At 43.1% G+C, this 27798-nt stretch overlaps 1 protein-coding gene across 13 annotated transcripts in view; it reads left to right on the forward strand.

The window, feature by feature from the left end:
• FGGY (FGGY carbohydrate kinase domain containing) overlaps positions 1–27798 on the forward strand; it is a 273209-nt gene that overhangs the window by 62573 nt on the left and 182838 nt on the right. For all 13 annotated transcript variants that reach the window (XM_072343867.1, XM_072343865.1, XM_072343863.1 and 10 more), the window contains one exon: positions 13965–14029. Coding sequence is in view for 7 of the 13 variants with exons in the window: in XM_072343863.1 (XP_072199964.1) it covers positions 13965–14029 (65 nt within the window). In the remaining 6 variants the exon portion in view is untranslated. The remainder of the gene's footprint in view (positions 1–13964; positions 14030–27798) is intronic.

Here is a 27798-nt window from a genome sequence, read left to right on the forward strand (position 1 = left end):
TTTGACAGTCTGTCATTGTAACCACTGAAACCTTAAAAGTCCAATTAAAACCTCATAAAGAGTAATTCAGTGATGTTTGCATATGTAAAATAAAGTGCTTCATGGCTCAGCTTTATGAGCATGTATGGGACTCTAAGAATTCTGAAAACTTTCGTGTATTTTTATAAACGTCATGAACTCCAAATTATTTAGCAAATTTTGCCACGTTTTTTTTCTCTGCCGGCTTTCACCATTGCTTACAGCCCAAACCACAAATAAAGCATTAAAATTATTGATGTGAGCTAAGCAGGAGAGCCGTTGCCAAAAATAGCAGTGTTCACTCAGGCTCATTCTGTGTAGCACTGGAAAAATTATTCCCAAGCTACAGCAAAGATCACATTTTTCCCTTTCTTCACTAATGGCAAAAATATTACCTTTCAAGTGGTCTGTTATTCCTGCAGTTGGGGGATAAGCAGGTTGGATGAAGTTTAAGGTAGCTAAATGAGCAGGGCTTGCTGATGCAGCCTCCTGCTAATACAGGGAATGATTTATGAAGCTCTGTTCTCGTCATACCTTCCCAGCCCATATTTGTGCCTTCAGGATGATGGCAAAATGAGCCGAGCAGGCAAATGAAACTCTATGTTTGATCCAGCTGAGTTCTAGAAGCATTGATTTTGGTTCTTGCCACTTTAATGAAGGGCACAGGAGAAGTTTTAGTACAGGGTTGTTCTCTCAGAGTGTGTTCAGAATGTTCTGCCTTGCCGGGACTGAAACAAACCTGTTGAACTTCAAGTGTGGAAACGTGTCAGCATCCTTCTGAGCAGATTCAGCCCAGTAATGGAAAGGTACTTCATTCTCAGGCACGTATTTCATGTGCTATACTCTCCTACAGCTGCAATCCCTGGTTTGGAAGACCTTGTTCCCCTGCATCAGCACACGGGAGGCCCTGACTGCCATAAGGATCCCCCGTGTACACTTAGCACATCAAGTACATTGCTGTGTCTTTCAAGGTTCCTGAAGTGAAGCAGTTGTTTTATGTGGTTTCGTCTGCAAGCCTGGGCTCCATATCAGTTCCTAACTGATGCCCAGTTGTGACTTTGGGCACATCTGTAACTACCTGCCTGTTTGCAGTAAGATGAGTACAACTATTTCTAATCTTTATGATGATGTGAAGGGCTAAGTTTCTTGGTGTAAGAAAGCAGAGTTTTGAGATATTAAAATAGATTATATCAGTACAAAGAAAGACCGCTGTCAGTTTCAAGACCCATCCTTATGTCTGTGCTTCACGTATAAAATGATCATGAGCAAAAATGAGAAAGAAACCTGCAAAGCAGCAGCAATTTGCAGGCAAGTAAAGTGTGCAGGTTCCAGTGGCTGCACAGTGAGAGCAAAAGGGAAGGGTGCATGTGAGGGGCTGGGAGAGAGAAAAGCTTAATGAGCAGAGAGACCACTGGCAATAAAAGTGGGATCTACAGAAAAAGTAAGTCTGGGAGAGATGTGTGCCTCCAAGCCCCACTGCTAAATAACATGGAAAGAAATGCATACACATGGTTGTTGTAGGAGTTTTTCTCATTAGATCAACAGGACAACATCACAGCAATCTGTTGCTTCTGTAGAAAAACACAGCATCCAGGAGGAGGAGGAGACACATGTGGGCAGCCAGAAGGCTCTTGGAAAACAACTGAGGAGACAGCATGGAGAAGCAGCTTACGGGGTGGTGTCAGAGCAGTCCCAATGCAGTCAGAGAGGAATGAGAAGGCAGCTGAGTGGGTGAGGACAGACACCCTGGTGGATGTTGATTGTGGCTCAGCCTCCATGTGTCCTTCCTTGGTGCACCCACTCCTAGTGCTAGGAATAACCTGTGATGCCATGGATTCAGATTGCTGTTTGTAATGGTAAAAGTGCTGCTGAGAAACACAGTCTTTGTTTCCTAGTGAATGGTAATGAAACAATAATACATGGGATTTATGGGGCCAAGTTTATTCTTCTTCACAGCAGTGCTTTTTTCCTCTACAAAAGGTTTTCCCTGTGCCATCACAGACTGAGGACCCCATGCGCTGCCTGCAGGGCTGACTTACCTTCCTTAAGCTGCAGTAATAGCTGAACTAAGACAGCAAGCATCCTTTATATTATATAATCACTATGGGAGCTGATGCTAATACAGAGTTATGTCCACGTGTTAATAACTTTCACCCCTGACAACCCAGTAGAGTTTCAGCATTTGTCAGCTTCCTGTTGTGAAGATTATCCTCGAGGACCGTGGAGAAAAATAAATCTAGAGCCTCCTAAATTGTATATTCCAGAGGAGACATCGATCTTAAAATGTAAATGACTTCCAGAAAGAAGAATAACTTCAGTCTTGTTTAATTCTTGATATATCCATCCAAAAAACTCTGTCTGTTCAAGCTCACATTAAAGTATATTTTCCCATGAAGAAACTGGACAGGAATATCAGATGAAAAAGAGATATGTTTCCTTCCTTATTTTTCTATTAGAGAGTTTGTAGGGAGAGGATGGAATTGTTCAGAATTGGTGGTGCTGTGCTGCCTTCAGCTATAGAGCAAATACTGAGATGTCTGCAAAACTAGCACGTTATGAAAAGCAGGCAGAGGTCAGGCCAACTTCCACACCCCAGGTTTGCTGTTTGTTAGATTAATTCTCTCTTGCCTTGTATGCTTGACGCTTTCCTTATAACTGCATGGGACTGATGATAACTCTACAGCTCCAGGTGTCTGAATTCTGTGCTGCTTGTAGAGTCGTGTTTCAGAGAGCAATCTTCTTAAAAACTTGAGGAGCAGTTGCTCTAAAGGATAGTGAAATGGCAAAGGTGAATAAAGAGACGTGCTTTTATTTTGGTGCTGAAATTCCTTGCCTGTCTTCTCCCCTGGGTTACAGTACCTGAACCTGAGGGTTGGCTATAGGTGTATTTACAACGAGAAAAAAGAAATCCAGGGGAAAAAATAGCAAAGTCTTTATGTGTGTTTTCTTTTAGCAGCAAACACCTGTCTGGGGTAGTACCTCATTGCACACATTCATGAGAAGTAGGAAAGCTGCTCTGTGCAGTTTGACTTCATTAGTGGCGCACCAACTGTTCAAAAGGAGCACAGAGTTTCTTTCTTTCTTTTTTTTTGCCAGCTCCAAACAGGTAAAAATACTAACTTGGTAAATTCCATATAACCTTTAAGGCTTTCAATCACAGCAGCAAATGCTACTGCACTCCAGCTCCTGCTTTTACTGAGTGGTATTGTAAGCACCTTAATTATGGTGCCTGATGTCTGATGGGCCACAGAAAAGGTCGTCCTCCAAAGAACATGATAACAAGGGTGGAGCAGTACTGCTTGGTTTTTCATCTGCTGGGAAACAAAGAGCTTTGCAGAGAGGATTAATAGTAAACAGCGTTAATCTAAATATATCTCACACACCAAATATCACATTCTTTCAGGCTCGTCTTCTCAGGGGGTGCTGCTGGCGTTAACCATCTCACTGTGGGGATAGCTGCACAAGGACGTGTTACCCCTGTTGGCTCAGAGCTAAAAGTGAGGAAGGCTTTGTTGTTGCAGCAGTACAATGAGGGCTCACACTTGCACTGCTTTTAGCTGTCGAGTTCGAGGCTTCCAGGTTGGGATCTGGTTCAAGGGCAGAGAAGAGAACAGGAACATACGCGGTGACTTCATGGTGCTCTGAGTGAATTCTTCACGCCGCTGCAAAAGAGAAGGATCAGACCCGGTCCTTACAGATGGATTAGTCCCTCGTTATACCCGCGTCTGCCTCTTTGTATTTTTAATTATTTTCATAGGTCAGATCAAACAGAAGTTGGAGCCAGCCCATTTTTAAAGTCTTTGCTGAACTCAGTACAGCAAAGCATCTGGCAGGACGATTTCATTTCTGACTCCCACTGTTAATGGCACGGCTTTGGGCCTTTGGGTAGGCAGGCTATCCTTATCGCCTTGGCAGGCTTCCAGTTCCAAATAATAATCCATTAATGTCTGCCCCGCTGGCATTCTTGCCAAATACAAGGGATATCTTTTAAATAAACATTGGCAGTTCCCAGTCGGAGGAAAGAGAAAGGGAGTAGAGGAAAAACAATCCTTGACATTTCAGTGACTTTGCAGGGCTAGCTGACACCTGGTACCACCCTTATCTGCGAGTGTTTATGCAGAGCTGCAAAACACAGCTTCTCATGTTGGCTCCTTTGCTGTCTTTAAATAGAACTGGAAAGACTTATAATGATAGGAGTAACTTTTATGGTCAGGCACTCTTTTCTTTGCCTTTTTTTTCCAGGCTGGGGAGACCCTGTGCTAACATTAACATCCGTGCTCCTGTTTTCCTCTGAAGTTCAGCAAGCATTTGTCTCATGTAGTTTTCTTCCCTAGTGGGTTAGGTACAGTACAGCTTTACTTGCATGGGGGCATTTTTCCACCCAACTTTCTATCACTACAACCACCAAAGCCAACAGCCACATTGGTCTGCTGAGAATCAGAGCCACCAGAGCTCACTCCATTCTTGGCGTTTCTTAGGAAGTGCCTTTTCTGTTTGTTTGCACCGTTTTGCTTTCTTTCTGTGCAGCTGAACTCTCATGATAGCTTGAGGTTTATTTTTCCAGCTGTTACGTTTTGCTTAATAGCAATAAAATTACTTGTTTGGATATTGCACTGTATCAGTAAATGAGCTGTCTGGATTTTATTTTTGCAGTCCAGTTAAGATGTGGAGTAGGTTTCATTCTTTCTGAATGTGATGGGGAGACAGTAACATATTTATTGTTCAAAAAACAAGGTGGGGTCAAACGTAGAGTTTGCAGATCGTGCCTTTGATTGGTTCCTTATTTAGGGGCACTTAGCTTTGCTATCTCCGTACATCCCTTTCTGAAGCAGCGTAGCATTTAAATATTTGAATGTGTTTTCAATGAAGATAAATTAATCACCAGCATTGGGAGCTCGTGTGTCTCCTAATTAAGATGGAACCAATCTGAATGTCCTCAAACAAAGCTTTGCTTTATTTATAGTTCGGTTTATTGCTCCACCCCTGCCCAGCCTGTATATGGTAAACCTTCAGCTATTTCCTGCAGTTATTTAATGCTGGAGCCCAGCTACTTGCAGTTCCTGAAGCAGAACCAACTAAATCAAATGTGGTTAGAATGGGTTTGACTGGAAGCATTCCCAAAAGATAGCAGATCTCCTCCGGAGTGCAGACTGGTCCACTTACAGTGGAAACAAAATGTCATTACCTCTTCATTCCGTAGACTGTGTCCTGACACTTAAGGACCTCTCTTAATAGTCTGCACTTGAAAAGAGCTGTGAAGAAACGTTCAGTCCATATGCTGCTGGCTCTTTCAGAAGCAAACTATAATTGAAAATACTATTAATTACGAGTCTTTGCAGTGGAAGTTTTCCCCCTTAGTTGTTGAAATACTGTAGTAGAAGTTTAAAAAGCGGGCAAGGAAAGAAGCGTGTAGTACTGGGAGAGTGCTTAAAATAGGCAGATGCATATTAAATAAATATAGGTCCCTGAAGTGGATTAAGGTGACACATCTATTGCTTTTATTGTTTTATTAGTCTCTCCAAACCTTCATTGCTGGAACATGTAATGCCTCTAATTTTGCTGGCCAAGAAGATGCTAAGTGCAAATGTGCTCAGGTAGGGAGAGAAGAGGCAGCTGCAGCTTCTGTGTAGGCTAATAAAACACTTTGACAGGAATATTTACTAGGGAAGAGTGTTCCTCAGTAGCATCCATTTGAGTCCAAATCTGGAGCTGTTAATTGAGTTCAGGTCAGTCCATCAGAGTCCTCTCCTGTGGGAGAAACAGTGTTGTTAGCCCCTGTAAGTGTGAGGATGCAGGGTGAACAGACACAGCACTGCTGCTTTCAGTAGGGAGCTGCTGGTTTGTGCCACGTGAGGTCTGTATTCTACTTTTCTGAAAGCAATCCTTCTAAAAAGCACTGCAGAGTGCTCCTGTGGAGCACTGCAAAGCTGCTGCTGGCACCTGCATCCCTTGGATGATAAAGCAGGAGTGGCACAAAGAATACGTGGCATCATTTGCTGAAGAAACATCTGGATTTACCCAGCAGCAATTTGCCAACCTGTTCTTCAGTTTCAAGCAAATAAGCAAGAAAGAGGTGTTGATAAAAAAGAGCCTTGTTTTGTGAAAATAGGAAACTGAATGCAGAGCCGTGCTGAGGCCCTATTTGTGTCTCCCACTGTGATGCCTTTGTCTCTACCCAGGGCCTGATGGCAGCAGAGGTGAAATGCTTATTAAACACTGGGGGATCCACCTGGGGATTAATCTCGAGGAACAGAATCAATGGCAGATCTGGCTTCCGTAAATCTTCTGCTCACAGAGTTAGTTGTTTAAATAAAGCATGTAGTACGAGAGACACCCCGCTTCAGGCCTTGCTCATTTAGAGAATGAAGTATTTTCTAACCCAGATTTCAAGAACAACAGTGTGTAGCTGTGCTGGAACAAATGCTATTTTTAAGTTTCCTGTGGTTTGAGAAATTTTCAGATTTCTCTGTCTGAAGGATTGAGGGATCCAGAAAATGAGTTTCTGGTGTAAACACAGACTGAATACATAAATGAATCGTCACTGGTTTTCTGGATTGAGGTAGGTGAAAGAAGCCTAAAGATTTCAGCTCTGCTAATGTCACTCCAGAGCGGCTCCAGCAATTTCAGGCTTTCATTAAATATTATTTAACTTACTTCAGGAAAATCCCTCTGCTACTACAAAACAAGTTTTTCCACTCTTACAAGTCATGACCTGTACGGAAGCAGCCCACGCTGATAACCTGTTGCATAACTGATACCGAGTCGGTCTTCAGTGAGAGAGGCTCTGCACCTGCTGACCTGTGCAGTCTAGGCAATGTGAGCTGCCACATCCTCTGCTGTTCATTGCTTGTGCATCATTTTTGATGCAAGCAAAGGCAGCTCACATGCAGATACCTGTATATATTTGTGAATGTCCCACTCTATGTGGGAAGACACTGTCCATCTTTCATCAGAATTCATAACCACAACATCACAGAATCATTTGAGTTGGAAGGGACTTTTAGAGGTCGTCTGTTCCTAGTCCTCTGCAATGAATATCCTGGGCTGCATTAAAGGAGCAGTGGCCAGCAGGGAGAGGGAGGTGGTTGTCCTCTTCTACTCAGCTCTTGTGAGACCCCACCTGTAATACTGCATCCAGGCCTGGGGCCCTCAGCACAAGAAAGATACAGAGCTCTTGGAACAGGTCCAGAGGAGGACCACTAAGATGATCAGAGGGCTGGAGCACCTCTCCTGTGAAGAAGGGTTGAGGGAACTGGGCTTGTTTAGGTTGGACAATAGAAGGCTTTGGGGAGACCTCATTGTGGCCTTCCAATATTTGAAGGGAGAGTATAAACAGGAAGGGGAATGGCTGTTTACAAGGGTGGATAGAGATAGGACAAAGGGGAATGGTTTTAAACTGAGACAGGGCAGGTTTAGGTTAGATATTAGGAGGAAGTTTTTCACACAGAGGGTGGTGACGCACTGAAACAGGTTGCCCAGGGAGGTTGTGGATGCCCCATCCCTGCAGGCATTCAAGGCCAGGCTGGATGTGGCTCTGGGCAGCTTGGTGTGGTGATTGGTGACCCTGCACATAGCAGGGGATTGAAACTGGATAAGCACTGTGGTCTTTTTCAACCCAGGCTATTCTATGATTCTTTGATGATTCTATGAACAGGGACATCTACACTTCGATCAGGTGCTTGGAGTGTGGTCCAGCCTCACCTTGAATGCCATGGCCCAGCTGCCACTTTGTGGTTTTCCTTATGGAAGAGTCTCTGGAGCCCTTCTGCTTCTCACTGGTAGCACTGTTTTGTCAGACTTGATACAACAAAGTAGTACTGAGACTGCAAAGTAAAAATGCTTTCCATTTTCATTATTATAACAGAATATGTTGTTTCTGGATTTGATATGGCCCCTCTGACACAGCCAGCACTGTCTATGAGCACATCTTTTTCTCTGCTGTGAATGTGTTCACAAGCTCCATAAATATCAATAGTTATGATTAAATGTAAAAGTCATTCAGTGCCAGTTCTTCTGTATTGGCATTAGGGGAAAAGAGATAGTTTGTTTTTGCTGACTGAAACATCACAGCAGCAGAAACGATGACACTTACAGTAAAGTCACAGTCTACCGAAGGATAGAATTCCATCATTGCCTGGAAACTTAGCACTTATGCAGGCATATTTTTCACCCTTGAGGAATATTAAAGCTTCTCACTGAACAAGAATTACTTTGTACATCCAGGAGATCATAGAGCTTATGAATACTTGGTGACCAAAAGGCCTCTTTCCAGTGATGCCACTTGCACAGGACGTCCCTAACAAGCTAGCAGAATGAAGCTGGGCTATATCCTTCAATCCGCATGTCACTGTGTGCCCTCTGCCAATGGAGTGGCAGGCTTCAGTGGGGCTGCGATGGGAGGCTGCTGCTTGATCTTCTATGGAGCAGCATACATATGTACAATGCTCCTGTGTGAGAAACATTGCCTTTTGTGCCATACAGCGCACTGATCCTAGGGACAGACTTTACAGATGTGATACGAGAATGGCAGACAAATGAGCAGTTGCATGGCTTAGAAAATTCTGGTGTGGCTTTACACTGACAAATGATACATCTGGCATCTGGCTTTTTTCCTTTTTGTTCCTAATTCAATGTTCTTTCTCCAGGGAAATAAAAAAAAATAAATGTCAAGTTGCCCCAAATTATACGGTTTTGGTATTAGCAGCATACATTCATCTAGGAAAGTGTAGAAAGTATCACATATACAACCAGCAAACTGTGTTGTTGGCCTAAACAAAACTGGAAAGTTTGAAGAACAACCGCTGGATAATGTCAGCTTGCCCCAGCGTCTGCTTTTGGAAGCCTCATGCTTCTCTTTGAGAGCTATTATGCCAACGCAGAGAATATGAAATGGAAACTAAGAAAGCTATCATTTTCCTTCTTCCCCCTCCCCTTTCTTTTCCTGTTGGGAGTGTTTCTGTTTGCCTGGATAAATCTTACCCGTTCCAGTACCTAACTGCTAGCCGGGATTGCTTGCCAGCTTGGGAAGTTGCAGTGCAGGCTGCCCCTAAATAGCTTGAGCCCAACTGCAGAGCACCTGCTAGTTGATTGGGAGACAATAAAATTCAGGGCAAAGGCTTCCCAAACACAAAGGCTTACTTGTGGAAAAAGACTTTGTTGATCTTGGATGAAGTTGTAACCACCATTTGATGACTTTAGTGAGGCGTTGTATGGTGCACTAAGTCCGTACATGTGTTTCTGTGTATGAAAAAACAACACCTGAGCTAAACAGAAGAGACCAGAACCAAACCAAGTCTCTTCCTAACGGTCTTTCTTCAGACATATTTTATGGAGCACTCCTGAAAGGACTTTTTGTGTAAGTCCATTGGAAGCTCTTTCCAAGGCTGTGACCAGAAGGAGTGCCAGAGCCTGTGGCCACTGCTTGGTTTGCAGCTGGGATCTCCCAGCTTCCCAGCTCAGACACTGGTCTGGCCCTGTAACAGTTGCTAGCCTTGCTGGGAGATGGAGGAGCATGGAAAAGAGGGCTCTAGAGAAAAATATTCTTCACTTCCTCAATCCCTGTTCATTCAGTTGCTACCATGCGCTGCTGCACCTTTGGCTTTGCACTGTGCCTTCTGTCTGCTGGACTCTGAGGCATTTATCCCTTCTGTTGGAGCCAGTTGTGTGTTCTGACTCATTCAGTACTGTGTTTGTGGTTTATTTTATGGGGTGAAGCAACTGGGATAACCCTGTGAAGATCAAAATCAGATTACTTTCATACGACATACAGTTGTGGTGTTAATGTCCAAATACGTTTAGTGATAATACTGGCATCCGTTCGTTCTTTACAGAAGTATGCTTGTTGTGAAGGGTGGACGGCAACAAGTTTTCATTAGCGGTGGAACTGCTAATTAACCTATTAATTTTCAGAAATCCAGCTTAAAGGGGGCAGCTCTAAACTGCCAGGATTCATCGAGCTGTTCCCTGGAAGGCATTGGTTTAATCCAGACCCCACTAGAGTCTGTGAGCATCTTTTTGTTTTGCTGACTTGGTTTCCAGTAGAGGATTATGAAACGCTTGGACATCTCTCGGTCATGCTGACTGATACCTGGAGGATCTCCTTGCTCCTCTCCTTTTGTGGTTCAGCTTCAATCTGACAGAATGATTTTGACTTTCAGAGATTGACAATTAAGTGAGCTGAGGCAAAATTTCAAACAGCATTGCCCAAAATATTTACGGGGAACAAAGCCGTACCATTATCAGATACGTTCTGAATACTTGCGGGATCTTTTCAAGAACCACTGCGTCCCTTCCAGCAGCAATGTGGGGACTGTTGCTTAGGCCAGGGGAGAGCCTGCTCAGCTCACAAGTGGAATCTGCCACTGGGAAGGGCTGCCTGCTCCATCCGTGCGTGCAGGAGCTGGCCAGGAGCCAGCAGTTACTTCTTACCATCCTGGTTACTTACCTTTTTTTTTAAGCATTTCAGCCAGAAATGAGTTATTTCTTACCATTGTGCAAGGCAGCACCTCTGAACTCTTGCCGAGTTTGGGATTTACCACCCCATCACACACATACAAGGCCTTTTACCCCAACCAGGTGCCAGAACAAACACAGTCCACGCATGTAGATGTAATGCACCCAGGCTCAGGCTGAGGGAAAGCCATGCAGTGCACTGATCACACGCAGCAAGCTGATATTTTGCAGCAGTTTTTGCTGAAAACCTGGTGGTTAAGTGAGGGCTGGATTCTGAGACGAGCAGTATGGAGCAGGACAAGCAGAGCTGACAGTCTGGATGACTGCCCGGTGTGCTACAAAAAAGGCAGAGAAAGAGAGAGAGCCTTTGGTATCATTCAAGAGCTTGACTGTTTTTTTCGGTAGGTATTTTTCCAGTTCACAGCAGGCCACTGACACTAGAAAGTGCAGCAACAGCAACCTCAGTGGTGAAACTGCCGATGTTACAATCAGAGGGAGATAAAGTGAAGTATTTGTTGGAGGGGCAGTACCAGGAAATGGCTGAGACATCACATGACGGAGGATGTGCTCTGTGTAGCAGAGGGATGTATTTACTTACAGGCTAGACTTCTACCAGTCTCGACCAAAGGCTCTTTTGGCTATAGTTATTTGACTTACCTGAGCCACTCACAGTAGGAAGTGATTATATAGATAGTAAATACCTACCCCACCCTCGGCAGGCAGACAGACTCTTTGCCAAAATGGTCTAGCTCAGCTTTACAGAACATAAAATATCTTACCTTCCTTGTGAATACCATCATTTCAAAGACAGTAGAAGCTGCTGCTGTTCCAGTAAACTGCTCCACTTCTTGGCATTCAGTCATTGTGGAGAAAGCCTCTCAGATTTACCTCTTACCATCACCTGGAACACAAATCATACATGAAGAATAAGCCTGGAACTTTTCTAAGGTACAAATCACACCTGCCCCCGATGATAACAGCCCCCAGGCCCCCTGGCAGGCAGGGAAGTTGCCTGTGATGGAGGATCCTGGCAGGAGCTTCACAGCCATTCATTGAGGTGCTAAATAAAGACTCCAAGTGAATTTTTCCTGGACTTTTCTATTTTCTTGGAATGATAGTTGCAGCTTAACACGCATAACACGCTTCATGGTGATTAGCTGTTGTTAATTAATGAACCGGTTACAAATTTTAAGCAGAGTGCCTGAGACATTCTGTGTAATTTATCATCTTTAACAATCATGTTGCTATTGTTGGAATTCTTAACTCTGAATTCTCTTCTGAATAAATAGATGAGATTTCACCAGAATCCATGACCTGTATCACAACTGAGCATTAGCATAACCCTGCGACTTCTCACCAAAACAAGATGCTGATCTTGCTTACATCAAAATGTCATTGGAAAAGGCCTGAGAAAAACCAGCAGATTTATGCTACTGCAGCTAAGAACAGAATCTAAAGAGGTTTTAAAATAAGAGGACTTCTTTCGAATTAAAATGATGATGTTCTCCTGTTGGGCTGTAGGAGTAGGTGAAGAAAGAAAGAGAAGCAGAGAAGAGCTGTGTCAGGGGAGTCAAGTCTACACAGATGGTTTAATTCAGTTCATGTTTTTGGTGTATGTGAGACTTCAGATGCCGGTACTTCAGACGCTGGGATGGGCTGGAACAGTTCATTTAGCAGAAACTGAAGTGAAAATTTCATTTTCTTCAAAGGTCACTTAGCAGAGGTCGGGGAGTAATTCTTCATTTGGTGCCAAAGCAGACCTGATCTTTCCGTGTGCGTGGGGCTCGTGCATTGCTGCTGCCTTCCCTGCACACCACATGCTTGCTGCTGGGTTTAAATGGGCTTAGCAGAGAACACAGATAAGTTAAAAAGGATTTGTGCTCCTGTTCTCCTGGATCATCAGTCACGTATGTAGAGTGTTAAGGACAGTGTGCTGCATTGGGCTCAGCGAAGGATTTTAATGTACTAATGTGGAGATCCATAAGGGACACAGGCACCCAGCTCTGATGCTGGAATTCAGAAGCTTTAATTAGGATGCTGCTTTGCCTGCACACTGAGTTGGGGGAATTCAGTGCCTAATAATGGGGCTCATGTGAACCGATACTTTGAGCAGGGGGATTGAGTAAGCGAGCTGGAAAAATGCTGAAGAAAAGGATAAATTGCTGCGCTTCAGTAGGCACCTAAACCCTTTTCTTGGATCTGACCCTGGAGCTGAAGTTTTAGTAATATGTACCAGTCAGCCTGTGTTTACAATTCCACTGAGTTTCCTTAGGGAAATAAATCAAATTAAACTTACTTTCGTTTGACCCTGTTATTAAAGTAAAAAGCTGAGCACCAAAGTGTACTGGAAGCCCAGTGTTAGACTGGAGCCACACTTCCCTTGTTTCTGTTCCATTTATGAATGCCCTTCATCAACTAATCGCTGTTTGGCACAGTATTAAATTTAATCACTGAGCTCCAAAACGTTGTAATGTGTCTACCTACTCCATGGTTCCATTTGGATGGAAATTTTCTATCTCGTTTAAAGACTATTAAAGCCCAGTCTTTCTTGTGCGGAACAAAAGGGCGTTGTTTACTTTGTTTTGCATTATTTTCCTATGCAACAAAAGATGATTATTCTGTCTCCTCAGTGCAGAGATGTTGTGAACATGTAGACCTCCTCTTTCCTTGCTTTTCTTTCCCCGGGTGACTAGAAAATGGTGAGATCTCCCTCATGCAGAAACTTGTGGTTGAAATGCACAAAACCAAATGTTATTTATCTAAACCGTCAAGGTTTTCCTAATTAAGGTATTAATTAAAAAGTTACCACGAGTGAAGCGTAATTGAATGAGAAAACACTGTTAGAAGGCGCAGGAGCAGTTGTGATGAGAATCGTGCACATTTATGAATAAAGGTGAATGTCTGGTGATATAAAAGCATTTGGTTCAGCCAAACCTTTCGACCTTATAAGAGAAATACAGTAACCCCATCAACGTGTATTTAATCCCATTGTTGCCACCACACTTCAACCTATGGGGAGCAGCTGTTTGGATCCTTACAACTGGGCAGGCTGTAGGCAGGAGAACAGGGTGCTTGGCTTTTCGAGAGCCAGCAGCCCATTCTCAGTGGGTTCATTTTCTAAAGACCCATTTATTGAATGAGGTGAAGTGCAGATTATGACTCACTCTGCATAGGTTAAGTTTTTAAAAATCAACCTATATTCATCTTTCCGGCACCTACACAGCTGCATAATGTATTTATTATCCCTTGGGTCGCATTAACCCTTTCAGAGGCTTAAAAGTGATCTGTATCACAACCCTGACGTTCTTATCAAGTGGATTTGACTTGTTTCTCTTGTATCAGCGGTGAATTAGTGAACAGGGCAGATTTTATTTTCTCTGGTCACGGAGCAGTTCATCAGCCTGGTTTTGGACTTTTCCTCCTTTTCTAATAGCACTCATAAAAGACGTGTTGTTTGCTGTGGGTGTTTACTGATTCATGACTGTGTTTTCCAGGTCCCATCTGGATGAACCAGGTACCCTTCAATCTCTGAGTCCTCCAATGGTCTTGCAGCAACACTGTAAGTAATCATTGTTGATTATAAGCAGCTTTTCAAGCAGAATTTTGGTGCCAGTCCAGCACATTTTATTAGCTGAAACATTTCCTTGTATTTCCCACTTGTATTGCAACCTACTTTTTATGGTAGATTTAAGAGTATGGGAGCAGTTTTGTTGTGCCTGAAAGGCCTTTAAAAGGACAGAACCACCTCTTCACCCTCTCCACCCATCTCCTTCCCCATCATCCCTCTTTTCAAAGGGAGAACATCAGGAAGTTTGGGGATTCAGATGTCGTTCCTAAACCAGTGTTAATAAGGAAGGTCTACTACACTGCTGGAAATGATGTGCAACCACTTGTTCCTGTATTTCATCTCTCCTTCCTCTCAGGAAACCCAGACTTCAAGGGAAGGAAGTCCCCAAACGATCCTTGTACATATCATTAGAAAAAATGGTGGTTGCTTAAGAAAAGGGTGTTTACCTTACATGCACGGCTTCATTTCTCCACCTATCCCTCTACCATGCATGCTGCAAATAATGACAGCTGTTACAGGATTGCTATATAGGGTGCACACTAGGAAATGAAGCTTCTCTTTCTTTAACCCCTTGTCTGTACTTCTAACTCAGCAGAATTTTTCTTCCCTGGTAATATGGCTGGAATAGGGGAGTGCCTTCTCTTAGTACTGTGGATAAATGAATACTACAGAAACCTTTTATGTTGAATCAAACACTGAAATTAATTTACTTCCTCTCTGCTCATAAATACTACATGTCAGCTTTCTGCAAGCCACAGTATGCCAACATGCTCACAGAGATTCCTACAGAAAGGAAGTGGCAAAACTGCGTGTGAGATTATTTACAGCAAATTAATGTGTAAAATGAACATAGGCCAGGTACTCGTCTGTGTCTTTAATCGGGAAACACATATTATCCTGTAACATTCATGACCAGTCATTTCTAAACCGAAAATGGATGTTGCAGAACACAAGTAGGGAACAGATTGGAACCGAGTATAAAAATACATACGCTGTTTTGCAGCTCATAATAAAACTTACTGAATACGGATGAATAATAGATGCATTTAAAGGAAATTATGATCTGCTACTGTTTAATCCTTGAAAGAAAAAAGCAAATTTGCTTATGAATTCTCTGTAATGGTTTATACTTCAAGACAGAACAATGGATGCTTGATACGAAACTCACTGGAATCAATAAAAAGAGCCCCATTTTATGCCCCACATTTGTAGCCTGCACAGAAGTCTGTTATGGCAGCTGCCACCTTTACTAGCTCACCAGGGTTCGGACCAGCTTCCTCCAGGGCTGCAGCAGTAACGGCTCTTAAGTCTGGCTGAAACAGCTCAGTATTCCCTGGGGACCCGGCACAGAGGTGGACCTGTAACACACTCACCTGTGTGTTACATCAGTAAGTCTAGTATGTGCCGTTCCAGTTGTAGCTCTTGTAAATTAAACTGAGAAATAAGCTGCTCTTTCGCTTCTTGCCACTGCTGAAATGTGATCCAAGGCTCAGGTAGATTCCAGCTGTGATCTCGCTCCGTGGTTATGAACATACATTTATGTTCTCAAGACATTATAGCTCTTTCTACACAGGCAAAAATTGTAAAAACAAAATGAACAACGTTCTCTGTGTACAGTAGAGTTATTTAAAGCACCTGAGGGTTTGAACATAAGCAGACACTGTGTTCGCATACAATATAAGCAGAACTTCTGGGTTTTGGCATTTAAAATGACAATTAAAAATACAGCAGGCATGTTTCAGCAACCTTATGGGATGCCAGAAGCATCCAGAAAAGGATTCCAGACAAAAGTAAAGCTTCACAAAACACATTCTTCTCTTGTTTCCTACCTCCGGTTTTAGTGTGGTGTGTTGTGATACACCATGAAACTAGCCTGCTGTGTACCTTTAAGCATCATGGTGTTTACACTTATGTAGGGCACCTCTTGTTGTGACTGTTTTATGGACATTAAGCTCAAGTGAGAAGAAGAACCTGAATCACAAATTAAGGATTTAATTACAAGGCTCTTCTTCTTCAGTAATTTTTTTTCCCTACCACTTGTAAACCTTTGACCAAAAGAACAGGGAGCTGAAGGTAAGTTGTCTGCTTTGGTTCCTTGTACCTGAATACTTGTTTGTCTTTTGGAAAATGCTTTGAAATCAGACATTGAGTGAAATTTCCTCCAGGATGCTCAGCTTTTTCCTAGCCTTAAGAAGGCAGACCGATTACAGCATGTTTTTGGATACTCCTGAAATCTCTGTCTCATTTCGGCCTTGTCTTCTGTTCTGCTCATGCATTGAAACCTCTTAAGCCATCAAGAGAAACACCTCCCGACACTCAGCCAAAGCAAATCCCTCCCCAGCTTCCCTGGGTTTCACTCAGTCCTCTCCTCTCCACAGAAATCAGCTGCGTGTAGCTTCTCTACAAAAAGGTTTTTTGGCGTTGACAAGCAAGTTGCATTGCTTCTTCATACACATGGAGGCCAAGGAACAGTTTGTCTCTTCTTTCTTTACAGTGGGTGCCCAGTGCTGGGGTTGTTTTTCAGGAGTCAGGTGAACGTGGTGTTCCTGACAGCGCAGAGGGAAGTACCACATTCATTGGTGATCCAGCATCCCAGTGAGGGCAGAAAGAAAAGGAAACATCCAATGTATGCACACGGACAGCTCACAGTGATTGGGAAAGATATCTGCCAGAAAGGAGGGAGATACAGCATATCTTAGGGTTACATTTGTTTCCTGTGGCTGTGCATTTGCTTTGTTTTACTTTTCCTTTCACCTTCCACTTACCAGAATTCAGTACTGCCTATGTAGCAGCTGCTTCTCCCCTTTGCCTGTGTGTATTTCCTTCAGTGAGGTAATAATTTCACAATCTGATGAATCCAGAGGCAATCTCTTTTTACCTCTCCACCTTGCTAGTTGTAACCTCTTGCTCCTGACCCTGCCCAGTTGCAGTACCATGCTGTGAAACAAAGTTCACCGGTGCTTCTTTCGTCCCAGCACATTTGTTTTTCACCTCAAATTCCTTCCCTTCTCATTGGGCTCTTTCTCAGTGTAGCCCCAGCAGCAGTTTTACCCATTGAGCACATTCCCCGATGCCCCTGCTGAAATCCTCACCTCCTGGAAACATGACCTTGAGCTCACCCCTCACAGAGGTGCTCAGCACAAAATGAAGTTCAGGCTCTTTGAAGAGCTGTTTCAGGGGCTACAGTGGGCACAAAATAGGGTGTGATGTTAACACATCCTCCATGCAGGGTATTTTGGGTGTTAATTGTAGTGAAACTGCTGTGGTGGATAGTCTTTCTAGCTATGAGTGATCTTGTGTGCTTACTCGTTGCAATAGCAGCTATGTGACTTTTTCATTTATACAATCAACTTGAAACTTTCCTGATGAAATAAGGTTTGTAATTGCTGCTGTCAAAAAATCATAATAGGAAAGGCAGTTGCAATATATCTCCAGAATTCTGTCTTGAACTCCTATACCTTGCTTAGCATTGCAGATCTCTTCTGCTGTGGTGGAGAAGTGGAGCTGAGCTGAATGCGGAGCAGATTTGAGTAAACCCTTTCACCTGCACAGCAAGGCAGAATCACTCCTTGCCTTTTATTTGCTCATGCTTCGCCCATGTTAGTCACAACCAGCGAAACTTCAGCTCTTTGGGCAAGTGTACCACAAGCCAGTGCACCTCTGTCTGAGCACATTTGTCTTACTGCTCAAGACAATTCCTCACACTCCCTGACATTTAATCCTATGGGTATTAGTAGGCTGTTGTGTCTGCCCTTATTGTTGTTTAACCTAGCAATAAGCATTTAGCTCTGTCCTCATAAATCATTTCCCTTCAACTCCCTGGCTAGAATGACTGCATGTGCTCCAGAGTATGAAAAAGCCAGGCAAAGCCTACCCTTTAAATGACTACACCCACAGGATTTTATTGGTGGCACAAAATCAATGCTCAAGCCATGATTTCATTCCTATTTGACTGCGTGGTCTTTTACTGGTTACACTGACCTAAGGAACTATATCAGCATTTTTCCAGATCTTTTTCCCCCTGTGCCATCCTACATACTCTTTGGATTTGCTCCACTTCTTTCCCCAGCTTTAAAACCACCAGTTTAGGGCCCCTGCCCTTTCTGCTTCTGGAAGCAGCCTTTGCTTCCTCTTCCTTTGTCCCTCGCTGAAGTGCTTCTGTACAGCCAGAAGTTGTTTCCTGCAGGGAAGCCAGAAAGTGGGCTCTCAGTGCATCACCTGGACTCAGCATCTGGTCCAGATCCGTGTCAAGAACTCACCAGCAAGCTGAGAGTACATGGAAAATACTTATATTTTTGCCTGCCACCCCCAGCCTCCCCCCCCAGTTAAGTATCTCAGTGCTGAGACTTTCTGTGCGTCCCTTTTGGGGACCTCCCTATGCTTTGGGAGGGGGTTCTCTGAACTGCACACATAAGAGTTTCAGGAGCTTGGTGGTGAATCCAGATTATGATGTTGATTTTGAAGGTGTCATTGCTATATGTTATCACCTGGATCAGACATCATATAGGAGAACCCTGAAAAATGCAAGAAAATCTCTTGGTGGGCTGACTGACCAATAGGAACCTATTGCAGACTTCTGCTTCTTTTGGACTTCTTGCTTGTGGTTGCAACCACAGATATAAGAAGGACCAGAGAGGTCTTTCATCTAACATACAATATCATCACATTGATACAGGGTATCCTACCACCACATGCACAGGAAGAGGGTTCTCTTCCTAACTTGAAGTTTGCAGTATCATTTTGCAACTTCCAAACAGGAGTCAGGATGTGACAGAAAACATTTCCCTTCCTAAAAAAGTAAATAAAAAGTAGGCAATCATCAAGTCCATTATCTCTTTCTTTCCTACTTGCATACTCATTGTAACTCCCCTATTCTCACCTCATTTGTTACTGTGTTAGATGTGGCTTATTACTTCAGTGCATTTTCTTTCAGGACCCTTTTGTCTCTGAGTTGGAATAACTGTCCATTTGCCTTGTAGCAGACGACTTTGGTTCTGAACTTGGAATAACTTGTTCAAAAGCTACGTCATCCCTGAGCTGCAGACCCACCCTTTAAAACTCAGAACATTTATTTTTACTTTTCTGATGTCTGAGTTGTCTTCAGACATGATTAAGAGAGTCCTATATAAGCATGAGTTAAGTTAAACTGTGTAACCATGTCTGGGGAGTTTAGTCTTGTTTAATGGCTTTGTTCAGTTATTCTACCTGGTCATTATCTTTATGCAAACATTAAAATCATACAATCATTACATTTCCTCCTCTGAAATAAGGAGATTCTTATAGCAAACTTAACCCTGTGCATGTTCCTTTGTTTCCATATGAGTATACACACGCACTTCTCTATTTCATTGACTAACTCCTCCAGCCATAATTTTTCCACTCTGTTTGCATCTCTCCAGATGCATGGCAAGCACAGCAGAATTCCAAGTGTAACCAGAAAAGAGAAAAACCGAGTTCCTCCCTCAGAACTTCATCATCACGGAAATGCTGTATCCCTGTTGAAGCAGCTGAAGAAAAAGCTACTGATATTCAGCAAACTGCATTAGAATTTCCAAAGCCATGGCATCGTTTCCTGAAAACTGATTTCCTAGGACCAAAAATAAGAAGAAAAAATTCAATAATCTGGGAGTGAGGACCTTTCATTTCACACTGGTTAGTAGTTTAGTAAAGCTTTAGCTATGTGCATACATATTCAGCAGGAAGGTTATTGCCATGCTCTCTTACACTCTGACATCTGTTTTCATATTATTTTTTGGAGGGCATTTTTTCACCATGTCCATTTAATCTGACCTCTCTTACTGACTTCTCATATTCCTTCATTATCTATTGATCATGTTATGATGATGACCTCTCTGAAACTCTCTGAGATACAAGCATTAAGTGTTGAGGCAGCCCTTTCACATGCTGCACATTCATCAGAGTAGATCAGAAACAGAGCTGAAATCCTTTCAGAAAGTGGGGTTGAACATTTAGAATGATCCAGATTAGGTCTCATTAGCAACATCCTTTTTATCACTGTCCTTTCTTCTTTAAAAATCATAATGACTGAAATAAGCAGCCTGATAGAAAGAAGTTTCACAGTAGCATTGCTGGAATGAGCATAGAAACAGCACAGTTCAACGATAGTCCAGGATCTGCAAAAATATGCTATAATACCTCTGACCTCCTCAATGAGGTATGAGCATATTATAGGGAGAAATGTTGTTGGACGTAGCTTTTTTCTGCCATGAAAATGTGGGAATTCCTGATTTAAGGCTGATCCCATGAATTGCTAAATGGCCTCATGCCCACTGACTCAGGAAAGCATACATAAACTGGGTAAGCAACAGCTAATTAGATACCATAAAACATCTCTTCGGCCTGCTTCTGGATGAGCCATGTTATCTCACAACTAATTGAGTGTCTCGTCACTTGCTTTTAATCCAGCCTCTGCTGAAGGCAGTAAGAGTTAATGTCCTGATATTCCTGGGGGAGGAACTGGACCCTGACTCCAGCAAGTTAGTTCCTCTGAGCAGATGGGTGTGTAAATAATGCAGCCAGAGCAGGAGTTCGATGAGAGTCACAGCCTGATGGTAGTTCTTTCAGTCCTGCTCAGGAGAAGACATTTAGCAGACAACAGAGTAGGCTGATCCATCCTTTCCAACAAGCAGAAGGATATGTTTCCGTGGCTTACTCTGCAAACATCTTTGCCTCAGAGGCTGTACATTTAGAGCACCAATAGTTGAGGGAAGTGTAGGAAGGTTTCTGTCTACATCTCAGACCATTTATAAGCAAATAATCACATACTAGAATTCAGCTGACTTGAACATAAAATAGAATTCATTTAAAATGCTGCAACATGTTTAAAATTCAGGATGCAGTGAGAAAACTTCCATTTTTTTTTTCAAGCTTTGCTTATGCTGGGAGCTGCAGACTCAAAATGATTGCTACTTCTTACCTGTAGCTGAAAAAGGAACCGTGCATCTCTTGACGTCAGACATCGCTTTAATCTGTTCACAGCTTGTTTTGTTTGTCTCTGTTTCATTTCCCTTTACTGTGTTAAGTCCTGACCCTGAAAGGTGAGGAAGTGAAGGAAATGGAAGAGTGAAATTTGGGGAGTCTGACACTAAGAAGCCAAGGGAACCACAGGGCAGTCTGTCTGGTTGTGAGATGGAAATGTAAGTCGACTCCTCAAATTAATTACTTTGGAACCCACTTACTTGTGACTGTGGACTCCCTTAAGCATAAGTCTTACATTATGTCACCGAGATGGCATTTGGGTTTGATTTATGTTGGCACAAAGCTAGCTATAAACGGCACATGTGTGCCCATAGTCGCCCCTTTTCAAACAGAACATGTTTTTAGAAGCAGGAAACATGGCTGCAGCAGGAGCGCACCAAGCCTCCACTGTGTCAACAGCCTCACAACTGCAGGTACCCAGCATCTGTGCAACGCATTCATTTTCCTCCTATTTCAACTCAGTCAGTAACTTGGAACACCATTACCAGAGATTAACGGTTGGTTGATGGAGCAAAAATGACTTATTAGGTGAAATGTAGTCCTCTGAAGATGTGTATCTGAACAAGAACCACAATCCACATCTTAATCTTTTTCTTTCATCCTCTATCGAAGCTGTGGCTAGTATTTCATGGTGATAAACTCTCATTTTTTTTCTCCCTTAGAGAATGAGGCCACACTATATTAATTATAACTGGTTCTGTAGTCACATCATTTATCTTTCAAGAGGTATGCTCCTTTCTGTCCAGATAAATACAAATCCTTCAGGTCATGTTCAGGGAAGTTCAAACTCCTCTCTGTTTCTTATAGCATGTTAAAAACAATTCGATACATGTAAGCAACGCTCAAGATTTCTTGTAGGAGGTAAGTAGGCAGATGTAAATAAAGAACAAAAATTGCAGAGCATTTTTGATGACCAACATAACTGTATTATTTTTGTTGCTCAGATGCATTTACTTGCCTATTCAGTCTTTGTGTGAACAGTGGGGAGCTATCAATAGGCACAAATAGCATTCTCTATGGTTCTTCATCCACTTGGATCTGCTCTTCCTGAAGTGAAATAAGCTCTCCTGTGCTTCAGGAATGCAGCACCCCTGGACAATGCTTTCTTGAGCTTAGGTTGGGATATTTTTTTCTCCCTTTTTGAGAGTATTGCTTGCAGTAAATGCTGAGTCTAAGTTACACTCTTTTGCTGTTAAATTTATGAGCATGCTGTTGTGTCTGGGACAATATTAGGCCAATAACAGGTACGCTTACCAGAAAGGTTGGGATACTGTAAGGCTGAGTAGATGTCATGAGGGTCAGTATTTTAACCTCTGTAAATTAGTGCCCCGCACAAGAGAAGAGGGCAAAAAAATACCATCAGCATAGAAGTGCGTGTTGGGTCCCTTAATGGGAGCTGGGGGTGCCCCAGGGAAGCCACAATGTCATCTCTGCTTCATGAGCATCAGGCAGAGGCACCGCTGCCTTTGGGAGCTGCAGTCATCTCCCTGCTGGAGCAATTCTCACAGCAGTGTGGCCCTCAGATATGGGAAGATCTGCTTAGGAGATGAAGTATTTCTTTCTGATAGGTAAGAAATGCAATTACCAAAATTCTCAACATACTCCAACTTTTGGCATTATGACAAGGCTTGGGATAAATGTGTCCCTTCAGAGTTTCTCACATCCAGATCTTGTATCTGTGCTCCTTTTGCACTGGCTCCAAAGCACTTACACCAGTGGACTTTACTGGGATGATCAAGTGTTGCTGCCCCTGGGATTCGGTTTGTGCCATTTGTAAGAAATCTGGGAGCTGGGAGGTCTCCAGAGGTGCGTGTTAGAAGATTCTGGAAACCAAAGTGCTTTCATCTGAAGTCAATACAACTCATGGTGCATGTTGTCCTTTTGTATTTGTGCAGTGGCAGCATGGTTTAATGCTGAGCATTATTAAACCCCCTAACTAGTTCTCATATTTTATAATCCTTATGCAGACCAGCTTTAATTTTTATTTTCTGCGTGTACTTGCAATGAATTTACATGATAAATGTGGAGCAGTCAGAACAGGATATTAAAAAGGAACGTCTGGGGTGAGCGTGAGTAGGACACGGACGTAACAGCTCAGAAGCACACGCTGTTTGCTGACGTTTGTCAGTAAGGGAATGGCATTATTGCTCTTTTTACCCAATTCCCTGCCTGGAATCCCAGCCCAAGCAGATGTGTTGGCAGAGGATGAGGTCAGTCATGGTGTCTGCCGATGGCTTCTCCTGAGGGTTGGAGGTGATGCTTGCTGCTGCTCCCACCTCCAGCTTTGTCTGCTCCCGCCTGGCTTTGGAACACGCTGCTTCATCCCAGCTGTGCTGTGCCCACATTTGGGTATTTGTGAAGCAGACTTAATGTGAACATAGGCGGGAAGCAGCAGCTTCATGTAACTGGACCTTGTTTCTATCTGCATGTGAATAATCCAGAAGAATAAAAGCACTTATACTCCTTTTGCGTGTAAAGCATGGAAGATTAGAAAGATGACCTGTGATTTGTCAGCCGTGCTGGTCAGAGGGATGCACAGGTCACTCTGGAAGGTTGCCCCGGAGCCTCTCCAACTACAGGCAGCTCCAGCCCCTGTGAAACTTCCCCTGCTCCCCTGCCTTCCCCCAGACCCTTCAATCTTCCTTATCTCCCATACCCCTCATCTGACCCCTTTAGTCCCGCTTTCAAAGAGTCTCCTCCAGAAGCTGTCAAGAGATGCAGGAAGGCAGGCAGGGGTTATCTGTGAATGCAGGTTATCTCAGGGCTTGCTCTCAAGAAATCTGTGGGCAGTACAAGTTATCCCCTGCTGGAGACGAGCAGGGGCTGGGCTGCTCCGTTCCATGGGGCCAGCTGTCTTGTGGATACGGGTGAAAGATGAGAACTCTGAAAATAGTGCTAGGGTCGTCCCAAAGCCAGAAGGAGGTGCCTGTGATTGGGAAACGTGGAAGGAAAGATATTTTCTTCTCATGTATTTGGGGACTCTGAACGAGCTTCCTGGGTAAGGAAGGGCTTCCTGGAATTCTTCGGAGTGATTTTATACCCAGAAGGGAATTATTTGATGCCGGTTCCAATATAAACATGAGATTCAGCTTTGCAGTGAGACAGTCCTGTGACAACCCCCTTCCAAAATGTAATCAGTAAAGTTTTCCCCTGATGCGAACTCTGTGTCTGGTTCCAAGTTGGACTCCTGCTTGCTCACTCCTCGGCTGGCTTTGCTGAAACTTCACAACATTTAGTCTTGCTTTTCCTTGCAGTGCTGAGTCACTCTCTGATTTGAGTGAGAACTAGCATGTTTGTTAGCCTAAGGTTTGCGAGCCTCTGTCTGAAATCCAAACGAAAAAGAAAATGCAATGTCAGCTTGCTCAAAAATAAGTTTTTAGAAGTGTTGTTCTGCACAACTCTTTTGTGTGAAACGCTGGTACAAATGTTGTTTTCTCTGCCACTTCTGGCCACTTTAGCTCTGCCATGGGAATCTGGACTGTGGCAGATTCAAACACTTGAGAAGCATGACCAAACAAAAAGTGAGGCTTAATTGGGTTTGAATAGATTTTTTTCCAGGTAAGAGGTGGCTCTTCAGAAAAGGCAGCATCTCATTGTGTCTGCTAAGTTTTCTCTCTGTCCTGTAATGGCCTTTAAGATTTTTATGTCTCAGCTCTTTTTGACTGTTGTTTAATGCACTAGTTGGGGTGTGTAGCAAACATTGGTCTCGAATAGCTCTTTACAGACTTGACATTTACCTCTACAGTTCCTTATTTCTACTGCAGTTCAGTCTGGTCAGGCAGGAAGCTCTTAAAACATGGCTGTAACAGATCTGTACCCATGGAATTTGGATCTCAGGGCAGATGAATAACACAGCATTCTGTGAGCAAAAAGATGCTCATGTCAAGCAGGTGAAGCTCACATCCACTGAAACCCCAGAAGCACATGCAGACAGCGAGGGCTGGAGCTGGGGGATGCACTGGGGAGCTCTGAATGTCAAGCATCAGGCAGTGACTTCAGCAGCATCAGTGCTCACAGGGCTGGGTCTTTGTGGGGAGCAGAAGGCAGGATGCAGTAGTGCATACACAGTGCCTTGTGGGTTGTGTGTGCACCGCAAGGATTTTGCAGGGGACTGGGGATTGTGCAATTATAACCAAGGCCATAATTTTCAGGATTATACTCATGCACACAGAGGAAAATTTCTTTGCAGAATTCTTTACTGATGATGAACCGTAAGCCAGAAAGAACACTATTGGTTTTTCTGATGTCAGTATGAGCTGGTAGAGTTGGCAATCAGAGCAAGTATCCTTCAATTATAGGCTGAAGAAGTTGAACAGAAGTCACTGAGGCATAACCAGTATGGAGCCCCATAGTGCTATTATTGTATTTGCCTCTCAGAAATAAAAGACATGCTTAGAAGGCCGTAAGCTCTTCCCTCTCCTTCTCTCCCCTCAGCTGAAGAATTAATCTCTTTGTCATATGTGACAGCTGCACAAGTAATAGGAACAAAACATGTAGGTGTTGGGAATAAAGTCATTAAACAACATGCTATTTGTTAAGCACATCAAGTTCTGGACAAATTTGTACTGTAGCTTTTCTGTGTCATGTGCGCAGGTGATAAAGAGTATTGAAGAATTTCCAGCAGTAAGAATTTCATTTCTTGCCTTGAATCAAATTGTGATTCAGAATGAAAATGTCACTGAGACATGGGCTGTAGTGAGAATATATGACCGCTGTTTCCAATCACCCTATAATTAGAAGGGTTTTTTGTTGTCGATGCGTGTGCTAAGGCAACCTCTGCAGGGCTAGGAGCAGTAACAAGAATTAAAGTTCACTTTCATCTGAAAAGACAATAATTGATCAACAACTAGTTGAAAAATGTTATATTCAGTGGTTCTTGGAAGTGTTCAAACCCTGTTTGGATGGGGCCATGGGCAAACTGATCTGGTGCCATATCTGGCAACCAGCCCACGGCACGGGGGCTGGAGGAGGGTGATTGATCTTTAAGGTCCCTTCCAACCCAAGCCATTCTTTTATTCTACGACTCTTCATTGAAAGGGCAATATCATTGACATAGAAGTGTTTCGTAATAAGAATTCTGTTCCCCAAGCAATAATATGGAATTGAAATAGACTTGTTCAGGTTTTGCACTTTTTTTTTTCCTCTAAGTAAACTTAGTAACTAAGTTTGCTTTTGAAATTTTCTGTTATCTATGATGTGATGGCATCATATAATTATATGACATGACCAGTAATGATAAATCATAAATAGAAGATAAAATATTAGGTGTTATATTTCCGTATCCATGACATGGCTCCAGTTTTGGCTGTAGTAGCTGCCATCAAGATGTCCAGAAGGAAGCACCCGGCCCTTTATACAGTAGGAAAGATTGGAAGCTTCTGATCTAAGGGTTGAAGGCACACATTGACATTTTCTATATGCACTCCCCCAGGTTTGAGTCTACCTACTTTCTCAGTGGAGTTTTTAAAATGCCTTTGCTCCGTGATTCATCGCCCACACATGGAGGGAGGAATTCGAATCAGATGGGAAACCAAGTGACAAAGTGCTCTCCACTGGGGAAAGGAAGAGATAGATGGGACTTTTGGCAGTGGAATCATTAGGGAAGGAAGTAAAATCACTGATGGGGAGAGCAGGGGTCTGTCATTTGGTTAAACTGGAACTAGATAGGAGAACAACAGAGATGGTGGGGAGAAGGAAAAGGTTTGTTCACCAAACCCCATCTATAGCAAAAATACTGGGGGACAACGTGGAGATGGGCAAAGAAAGCCTTTTTTTTTTTTTTTCTCCTTGAGGATACCCAACTTGCTTTTCTGAGTAACACTTGCCCTTATAGATCACTCCCAAGCTGGTGGCTGTATGGAAGAGGTGCTGCACCATGCGGGTTCTAGCGATGGGATGAGCAGTAGGAAGCCTGATGTTGCCTGACATGCATCTCCCTGTGTGTGATGTTTGCTTGCACCGGCTGAGAAGTTGAAAACAGGAGGTGGAAGTGAACTACACAGGAAAAGGTTGAAGGAAAGCAGCTCTGCTCGTGTAGTTGGTTGAAGGCATTTTCCTCAACAAATTTTTAACCAATTGTTCACCATTTTCATGGTGACCTGACCAGCTGCCTCCTATTACTTTTCTTTCTGCTGTACCTTGGGTACAAGGTACAATTTCTGCCTCATTGTGCTATGGGTTTGATGATTGCTGGAGAGGGAGGGCCTGAAGCTGTCTACCCGTTATCATGACACAGTCCAAGGCTGTAGCAGTGAAGTGGCCTATTCATTATGTCAGCATAGAAGGGTTACCACATTGTCTATGTTAACTAACCACAAATCTCAGCCTTTCATAAGGTGCTTCTAAGATACATTTAGAAACAAAATAATGTAAAATTGTTGCCATTTGCCTTCTTGTTTACAAGCCTTGAGAATGCAGATGGGTCACGCTTTCAAGATTCTTCGTGCAATCGGCGTTTGGGAAAGGTTCTTTTAGACATAATTATATACCTCCCAGAGCTGGATCTCATTCAACTTGCGGTTTAAATCACAACAGTTAGTAGGATTGTACCAGACTGAAAAAGCCCATGGAAGAAATTGCACACATTTGTAAAATGCTTCACTTTCATTAGTTTCTATTTATTTATGTATTTGTATGCTTATTTACTGCAAGGGTGATACCAAGGTGCAAGCTGTTTTGTTTAGATAAAATCAAAACATGCTCATTCTTAAAAGAGATCAAAATCAGATCTTCTGGATTTGGATAGATTTACAGTCTTTTAT

Source organism: Excalfactoria chinensis, chromosome 8 (genome assembly GCF_039878825.1).
Source record: "Excalfactoria chinensis isolate bCotChi1 chromosome 8, bCotChi1.hap2, whole genome shotgun sequence".
Taxonomy (NCBI): Eukaryota; Metazoa; Chordata; class Aves; order Galliformes; family Phasianidae; genus Excalfactoria; species Excalfactoria chinensis.